The 9,928-nt window shown below is 42.3% G+C and overlaps 1 protein-coding gene across 1 annotated transcript in view; it reads right to left on the bottom strand.

The window, feature by feature from the left end:
- Nucleotides 1-257: 257 nt before the first annotated feature.
- LOC311269648 (uncharacterized protein) overlaps nt 258-9,928 on the bottom strand; it is a 41,051-nt gene continuing 31,380 nt past the window's right edge. The window contains exon 12 of the mRNA XM_084373957.1: nt 258-8,737. Within this exon, the coding sequence (XP_084230083.1) occupies nt 7,535-8,737 (1,203 nt within the window). The 3' untranslated portion in view covers nt 258-7,534. The remainder of the gene's footprint in view (nt 8,738-9,928) is intronic.

Genomic DNA, 9,928 nt, shown 5'->3' with positions numbered 1-9,928 from the left:
TTAAAAATATTTTTTATATTATTATTTTTTAATTTTCCTTTATTTAATTTTATTTTTTTCAGAAAGCAAAATAGGTATTCCTAATATATTATGAATTAAAAAAGCTGAGTTGAGTTTTCTTCCACAAAATGAAAAAAGAAATTCACGTGTTTTCGTGACTTTTCCCTGAGACTCCCGAGGAAACATCCTGAAAATAAATGTACATTTTTTTTATCCCTTTTCATGTAAAACAACAGATTTGAACAACAAGAACAAAAAAGCCTCCGAGGTTTTATTAACAGATTACTTTTATTATAAATATACAGTGTTAAAATGGAATGGTACCTGACACTGCCAGCCGTTTACCGCTTATAGAAACAAACAAACAAACAAAAAAAAAACAAAAAAAAAAATGAAGTGGAGTTTGTGCTGCAGATCATCAAATCAACACAACGCCAAGAACAAAACTCCCGTTCAAGTCCGACACCTCGGCGGCCATTTTAGGTGACTGATGGAAACCGGGAAGCGTTCGCTCCCCTCGAAGTTCAACACAGTTTGTAAAGAAGAGAACTTTTTAAAGTTGATCTGGGTTTTGTTTAAAAAAAAGGAAATAAAACATGAGTAACTGGTGTCGAGTGATAAAAATGAGATCACAGTAAGATGTGACTGAGACATTCATCGGTGCTTAACATCCAACAGTTTTAACAAAAAGGTGCCACATGCGGCGCTTTTAACATCAACGTGTAACATGAAACATCTGGTTATGTTCCCGCTGCCGCTTCTCCAGATTCAGAACTACATTTCCCATAACACCCTTCAGCTGCCTCTGACTTCTGGAAGAGGATCAACAGGTTCTGGTTCAGAGATTTGTTTCAGCTCAAAAGGCAAAAATGTTTAAAGATTAACAATCACGAGCGAGTGAGGTTGAACTGGATCGGTCGACAGACGGATGAACACCAGGAACAAACTGATGAATCTGTAGCTGAAAGTAGTGACTTAATCTTAAGTTGATCAACTTTCTTTCAATTTATCAGATTTGTTTGTGCAAAAATGCCCAAAATTAGCTGCTTCCAGCTTCTCAGATGCTCAAATTTGCTGGATTTCTTCGAAAGTTTGATGCTAAACTGAATATTTTGGGGGTTTTGGATAGATGTCCAGACAGAACAAAATATGTGAAGATGTCAATTTGGACATTTTTCACTATCTCATCATGTTTTACAGACAATAAGCATGAAAATAATTGTTTGTCGGCCAATCAGGATCAATGATACGAGACACGAGAACATGTCCGACACGTTTCGAGAGCTGAAACCAAAGAACCGAAGTCGTTGACGATGCAGAAATGTGGGGAAAACTTTTGGACTTCTTAATTTCTCTGATACTAAACTGAAAATCTGCATCATGCAAATTATTTTCTTGATTAAACAAATAATTCTTTAGTCCATAAAATCTCAAAAAAGTGACCAGATATCCTTTTATCTTCCCCTCATTTGAGTTTTAATCCAGATCTCCGTCCAAATCCAAACATGTCTCGCAGCTTTAAGTCCAGAGAAGCAGCAGCAGCTCAGTCTCTCTTTCGTACGTTAAAATGTCGCACGTGGCCCCTTTTTCATTTGATCATTTATCTTCATGAATGTTGCTCACTGGATGAATCACATCGCTGAGCGCTCCGACAGCCACTAGGTGTCCCCGTGGAGTCCTGTAGGTCCGGTTTGCTCCCGACGTGTCGAGTGAACGTCCTGACGACGCTTTTTACTAACGAGGTCGTCAAGAACACAACACGTGACGTCAGGAGCCGTCGTTCAAGTCAATGACATGAAGGCGAATGAGCAAATTTCACTTTCATTTGCTTCCAAATATCAAAGTCCAATTTTCACTTTTTAACTATCAGGCACTTAATTTTTAAGTACTTTACATTAATGAGCAGTGCCGTTCAAGACTAACGCTGAAGTAGTGTGCAAAACACTGGATATAACAGATCTGTTTGAACATGCATAACAAGATGTAAACATTTAAATTTTAACTTTATCAAAAGGAAAAAATAAAAAGGAAATTATATCTAAAAGAAACTTTTTTAAAAACTAAAGCTTAAATAACCAAAGAAGAAGAGAAACAACCTATTTCAACTCTAAACTAAAGATGACCCCGTCCCCCTCTGATGACACGTTCAGCCCTCGGCGGCGTCTCGTCTTCAACGTAAAACATCAACATGCAGGAAAACAAACGATAAGAACTGAAAAGGCGAAAATGTTCAGGAGATCAAACTGGTCCAGTGGAGCTGTGGGCGAGTGTCCGGGAGGCTCGGGATGAGTTTGTAACGAAGAGTCGTCTGACGGCAAAAGTGTTTCATGGTGACGCTCTCGGCTGCTCGGACGATAAAGTGACAAAAGTAACGATGTCGAGAATAAAAAAAGAAAAGAGCTTGAAGAAATAAAACCAGGCTGAGATTCACACCAGGTTCAGACAGTCAGAAAACTGACAGAGGTGGATCACAGCTGTGTTACAACCCCGATCAGAATGTGATTCATTCGGTTCGATTACATTTCCAACGTCGAGACGAGCTGCGTGATAAAACCTTTTTATTCCGATTCGAGTTGATCCGAGGTGCACATGCTCTAAGGGCCACAAGAGGGAGATCTGGGTCATTTTAAGTCCAGGAAGTCAAACTTTACAGATGACACAGGCGTCTGTCAGACTGTCGACGGGACGCCTCCAACTTCAAACAAGGTCAACTGCGACTCCAGTTTTATATTTGTAAAAATGTTCCTCGAGCCAAGAAGAGTGATTTAAAATGTAAAGTAAAGTCTACGGGCAGAACAGGAACTCAGCAAGACATCTTATACTGTAGCATTCAGTGGGCCACGCAACCAGGAAGTAAACCAGGAAGTAAACCAGGAAGCTAGAAAGATTTTGCAAGCAATTCTCATTGATTTGACTGGCCGCCATCTTTGGGTCCAGCACCTACTACTATTGTACAGTTATGGAACCCAGATAGCAGAACTTATTCAAGTGACCGGGGCCTTTACTTGAGTCCGGTATGCGGCTCTTATAATTCATCCATTTCTAACTTTAACAGCTGCGACAGCCCAATTTGTGCATCGATCTGTCACTTTTTCTCAGGTGCAATCGAGCGCGACACCATGAAAAGTCTTCGAGCAGTCTGACCACATTCGAACGATGATAACATGAAGAACACAAGACGTACAGAAACACGGCAGTCGTGTAAACGGAAAAAAACAAACACGGCGTAATCCCGTCAACACTTTTGTCTTCAGTCGGCCGTACAAACTCTTTCCTCTGAAGCACGGCGAGGCCCGCCGACCGCTCGAGTTCGAACAGCGCAGCACGACACACCTCAGCGTAATAAATAAAGGGTTCACGGACACAATGAAGCGGAATAAGACACAGAATGTAGATTAACAGACCTGTTGTGAGACATATCAAACCTTACTGCATTGATGTAAATATGACTTCAAGAAATAATCATGAGAAGGAAGGAAACTCCTCGTTACTGCTCAGTTTTTCCCCACAAGTGAAGAAAAAAAAAGACATTTCTTAAAGCAAACAGGATCAATGACCGATAAAGTCTTGAAATATTAGTAATAACTGACTTCAATATGATGATAAATGCTATAGAAAGGTTAGAGGTTGGAGTCTGGTGGTTTCTGGTGGATTAACATGTGCTTTGGTGCCTCTGCCCAGCTGTGGTCTACTGAGTATTCACATCTGTACTCATGCATTCATTCACAAACAATTCATATCTGTCTCACCACATAAATCTGAGAAAAACTGCAAATATTTTCATAACAAGTCAGAACATCTTTCAATTTAGTTCTTTAAAACATTTCCCCCCCAAAAACTCTCTCGACAAATTAAATCCAAGCACAGATCTGGAGTCGAGCTTCAACGATTTTGCTCGGATGAAAACACTTTGCAGCTTTATCAATAAAAATACAAACAAAAAAACAATATGGCGACGGCTACGTAACTAAGGATAAAACAGCACCACTTAATTTCGGTGTCGTAGTTGATTCCACTACTTTAAAATAACAAACGTTGGCAAATATAAATATGTGAAAAACAAACGAAGCAGATGGTACAGTAGGTGTGCAAATCTGAACGAAACACACAGAGTCGAAGGAAAAGGCTGCGATTAAAGGGATACCTTGACATTTTAATTTGTTTTTTTCAGCTACACAAGTTTTTATGTCACAATATGGAGTCGCTGTTTTGTGTTGGCACTTAAAGATGAGAAGCAGCAGCAGCTGTGGAGCAATGGAAAACCCTCGGGCTGCAACTAACGATCATTTTCACGATTAATCATTTAGTCTTTAAAATGCAAAGTTTTTGTATCCGACCTACAGTCCAAAAAACCCCAAAACTCTTCATTTACAATCATAAATCCTTTTTTTAAGAGGCTGGAACCAGCAACTGTTTGAACGTCTGAAACAATTAATCGATTACCAAAATAGTTGGTGATTAATTTTCATAACTAACTAACCGATTAATCAACATGTTCTTTGGTGGATCTGTATCTGGATTAAAACTCATGTGATGCAGCAGAACAGTCAGAATGTAATCGGATCTCAGCAGCTGTTAATAACAACATTATAGGGACGACTGTCGTAGGGATCCTACGCTTACTCGCTTTCTTACCGCGCCTTAGTTAAGAAGATTCATACAACTCTCATGTCTGGACGCTAAATAAGAAGTCACCGTCAACAAGCCTAGCTTAGCATAAAGACTGGAAACAGATGGAAACAGCTAGCCTCCAAGCTCACTGGTTGTACATGTGCAAAAACAGAAGTGTAAGAGCAACAATATGTGTTTGTAAATTCATCTGTTTACAGACGGGAGGAGAGCTCAGAGATTACTTTTTAACTTTTGGGATTAAAACGTGGATTTATCTTCACTCACTTCAGTCTCTGGTGGCCGCTGAGTTTGCTAGGTGCTAGCTTAACGCTCAAGTACAGTGAAGTAATCTGGCCTTTTGGGGCGGATAAACGCCGCGTGAGCAACACAAATGATCACTTCCCTTGCAGTGAACACACCATTAGACAACCACAAGTGCTGATGAGAACCTACGAGGCCCAAATGTTCCTGTCGCTTTAACGTTTTAATAGTTTTATTCATGTTAAGTCTAGTTTTGTTCGCCGACTTCACTTCCCAGAAGTACTGAGAGGTGACCAAATGAAATGCATCGTTGCCTTGAGTCAACTTGTGGATTTCTCTGGTTTTATTGTTGGAAACATTTGTGACAATATAAATACACAACTCAACAAATTATATAACAAAGGTCGAGTCGATTTTATACATTTTAATGCAGAATTCCTACATATTATATCTTTAGATGTGTAACAGATCAGGCTAGCAGTTTCCTAGTGTCTTTATGCTAAGCTAAGCCAACCGGCTGCTAGCTACAGCCTCGTAACGACCATACAAACATGAGATCGGCATAATTATTCTCTTCATTCTTTGTGTATTTCTCCAACACGTCAAACTCTTAATGTAAGAAGTTGAAACAGTCTCAAGCTACAGAAAAGCCCTTTCTTCTGAAAATGGAAAAATAACATATCATATAACACGGCAGCATAACTTCCCTTCACCTGAGACTAGTCCGCCGTCTGCCGACCTACTCTGCAACTAATTTGAGATCCAATCACGATGAGGTCTGAACGGAGATAATGAGAGGAGACGCATCCAGATACAGACTGAAGCTTAAAGACTAATCCTGCTGTTTTTTCTACATTTTTCCTTCCAACGAGAGCAAAACCAACACCGTTCCTGTCGAGCCGTCAACACTTCCTTGCTTCCTCACACAGAGTTGGTTTTGGTCTTCAGAAAAATATAAAAACAAAACCAGAATTATTGTGGTCCAAGTGAGTCTGCTGTCTGATGAAATGCATGCTGGGAAAAGGCACCACCGCCCCGAAACAGAAAAAGCAGGTGGATAAAAAAACAAAAAACCTGAGGTAGTCTGAATGTTTGGGCTACATGTTCATGTGAGATCTCTACGCTTCCCTCCGGCGCCGATGTGATTTCTCGCTGGTTAAACAACCTGAACAGCAGATAGTGATGAAGGCGGCTTCAGGGAACCAGTGAAATGTTCTTTAGTTTCATCTTCGAGCAAAGATTTCTGGATTAAAATTGCATTCGACCAGTTTTAGCTGCTACTATTAAAAAGGGACAGTTCACTCTAAAATCAAAAATACACATTTTCCTCTTAACGCGTGTTAATATTAATCCATCCACATCGTTTCTGTGTGAGTTGCAGACTGTTTGAGAGAGCGGCTAGCTAACTTAGCTTACTAAGGCCCAGACACACCAAACTAACACAGAAGGAGGTCGACAGTCAACTTTAGGGGCGTCACGATTTGAATTTCAATTTCGAGTAAATCTCGTAAGACTCTCTGAGTCATTTAATAAAAAACTCTGTCTCTGCGTTGTGTTTTTTTGTCGTTTATCTCCGTAGATTTATCTCAGAGTTCATGTTGCGTTCAGGTTCACGTCTTTAACTCTGAAATCTACATCGCTACGTCTAACAAAAGCAGAGCATCTATGGCCAATATCTCCAAAACTCTCCCCAGAACAATGTAGATGGATAAACAGAAGTACAGGTCAGAGGAACAACATCTATTTTGTGATTTTAAGATGTGCCGTCCATTTAAGACATTTTTTAAGACAAATTTAAGAACTTTGGCGTCTTTTTGTTTTGTTGGAAACACGTTTATATTTCCCCAAAGTGACAGAATTCAGGCATCGTATCAACAGCAGGTCCAACATCAAGGTATCTCTTTAACTGAACGTGTTTGAAGCCGGCGATGAAACAGATCGCAGGCCCGTTTAAGGCACATATGTGTAAGAAAAGTGTATATAATTTCAGCTAACGAGCAGGACTATAGAAACGCTTCACTTAACGAGCTATAATGTGAAGACTGAGGAGCCTTTTCACTCCAGAGAACATCGAGACACTTTATCAGAAAATAACTATCTCTCTACAGAAGTAGAGTACAATTTAAAAATGAAACTACCAAACTACAGTACACTTTAGATGCTATTTAATGACGTCTTGATGCATAGCATCACCCATAGATGTATGTTCTTTTTTAATTTTAAGTAATATGGATCTTATTCAATATTTACCGTAACATTGAATAGTGGAGTTAATAGTGTTATGGAGGGTTATGGCAGTGTTTGTTAAAGAGTCTCACTCCTGTTTCTTTTTTTAACCATAAAGAGACAGAAACCAACAGAGAAGAGGAGAAACTGATTTGTGATTGTCATGAGTCTCGGCGTCGTCATTCCTCTGCAAAGTTCAATCAACGACGTGATCGAAAAAAAACAAAAAAACAGGAAATGACAACAAAATGGGAAACAAAGAGAAGTTCAAATGTTCTCAAAGGTGAAGAAAACAAACGTTCCCGCTCCGGCGTCCAAAAACCATCACCAAACCCCCGACGGGGGATACGACTTTTTTAGATTCCAAAACCGACAAATCCCCGAATCCTCCGACAGTTTCCTCATCACAAAATGCTAATAAACAGAGGGAATGATGCTAAAAACAGTGCGTGTCAGCGTTTGAGGGCCCGGCTCGCTTCAGCTCTGCCGGTCCGGGACCCGAGAGGAGGCCGGGATCTTTCTCCTCCTGCTCACACTTCCTCTCAGTTTCACATATTTCCACCACCTCCTCCTCCTTCTTTACTCCTCCCTCTGCTCTCTCTGTCTCCGTCCTCGGGGGTTCGGCTTTAGATCCCGGAGGAAGAAATTTCTCAAACCTCGTCCCGTTCAGATCCTCCTCGAATTTCACCTGGAAGGGCGGCAGCCCGAGCAGGAAGGCCCTGATCCTGCTCGGGGAGCTCAGGTCTGCGGGTTCCTCCTGGTTCTTCGTCTCCACTTCCTGCTGTCCTCCTGCTGCTCCTCCTCCACTTCCCGCTGAGCTGGACCGGTCACTCTGGCTGAAGTCCTCGGCCTGCTCTCTGGGTCTCTTGGATGGCGATGGATCTGTGGTTCCGTTGATCGTTGTCGGACTCGGCTCGGCTCCCTCCGCGCTGGGTCTCTTCACCGTGAAGCGTTTGCTGAGGTTGAGAGGCAGCGCCTGCTCGGGGGGAGGAGTCATGGGGGAGCAGGGGGGCTTGGTGCTCAGGTCCTGGGACAGAGCCTCAGACAGCCGGCGGGTGAAGGTCTGGAACTGTGTCGAGCCCAGACGAGTCCTCATCAGCTGGCACACCTGAACGCTGCAGTCCAGGTTCAGAGGCAGGACCCGCAGAGGGGGCAGAGGAGGCCGGGTGGTCCTGGCGTCCCGACTGCCGCCCCTCTGGGCTCCCTCGTCCACGTTGCACCCCGAGCAGCGGTTGTGCTGCGGGTGGAGCGGGTGGGGCTGAGGCTGAAGCTGGTCCCCGCTGGGATGAGGCGGATCCGGACTTCCACTCTTGGGCTGGAGGGTGTAGATGGTGGGATGGTGCTGGGTCGGGTCCTGAGGCGTCAGGGCCGGGCTCTCCAGGCTTCTCTGCAGGCTGATGCGGTTCCTGAAGACATCCAGTGGACACACGCCTTTGATGGGGCTGAAGCCGCTCAGAGAGCCTCCGACGAAGTGTCGCGGCAGAGTGGAGATGAGCACGCCGGGAGCAGGAGCCACCGCCTCCCCTCTGTCCGGCTTCAGCTCCTTCGGTTTGGGCTGGAAGGGGAGGAAGGGGGTGGACATGGGGGAGAGGTCGGGGGTGAGGGGCATGTTGACGGGGAGGATGGCCGGCTGGACGGGCTGCAGAGGAGAGAAGAAGAAAAAGGTCACGAGAGGAACGAATCCAGTTTGATCTGCACAACTTAGACCCTCATCATTTCTCTTACACAATCCTGATATGACTGAAGCTAAGACACACGCTGCAGAGACGTACTGGTGCTCCAGACGTCAAGGAAACTGTTGTTCTCATGAAAGGACAAATCAATGTACCGTCCGTCAATTGTCCTGAATCACTGAACCTCAGTACAACATGTGCAGATAAGATGTGAAACTGTTTACTGTTACAAACAAACGTTATCACTTCGTACTGCAGTTTTGAATCATCGTTTTTCCAGCAGAGAAGTCACTAAGTTTAGTTCAATTTAAAAGGTTTAACATTTCTAAAAAACAGGGTTTAAATTTCTGGCTTTAATCAGTTTTGAGAGAAACTTTGGGGGATGACGACAACGTCAACGTGGCGTCCAGACTTGTCAACCTCGAGAACTGAAGCCTGAAAAAATTTAACATTCAAGGACTGTTTCCTTCGTTCTGGTGACATTTAAAGAATGAAACTAACAAAATAATAGCAGCAGTTTTTAATGTCAAATAAGTTAATTTTACTTTTAATTCTCACACAAAAAGTTAGAATAATTCGCCCTCCTGCGTAAATCTGAAACATTTATCCCTTTTCATTAATTCATGTATGTTGTTGCCTGTTCGTCAGCTTCTCAGTGGGGATGACAGAGCGACCCTCCTGTGACTGACAGACAAAACAACATTTAACAGCTGCTTTTCTTAAGTTTTTTGTAAGAGACGGGAGTTATTCTCTCCATGTTGTCTGAAATACTTTCTGAATATCATAATTAATTTGAGGAAATGCCTGCAACTAATAATCATTTTAACTGTTGATTCATCTGTTGATTATGTTCTTGATTAACTGATTAGTTGTTTCGTCTTTTAAATGATCAGAAAATTATGATAAATGTCGATCTTTGCGTTGCCAAAGCTCAAGATGACGTCTGCAAATGTCTCGTTTTGTCCACAAACTAAAGATGTTCAGTTTATAGTCACAGAGGAAGGAAACCAGAAAATATTCACATTTAAGAAGCTGGAATCAGATAATTGTGGCTCTTTTTCAAACAATGACCAAAATAGTCTGTGAATAATTTAGTAGTTGACAGCTAATCGATCAATCGTTGCAGTTTCATCTCTCAGGTTTGCGTTTCCACCAGC

This window comes from Pagrus pagrus, assembly GCF_965226575.1.
Source record: "Pagrus pagrus genome assembly, chromosome: 14".
In the NCBI taxonomy this organism is placed as follows: Eukaryota; Metazoa; Chordata; class Actinopteri; order Spariformes; family Sparidae; genus Pagrus; species Pagrus pagrus.
Note: the sequence above shows the minus strand (reverse complement) of the source record. Positions and strands in the feature narration are given on the sequence as shown.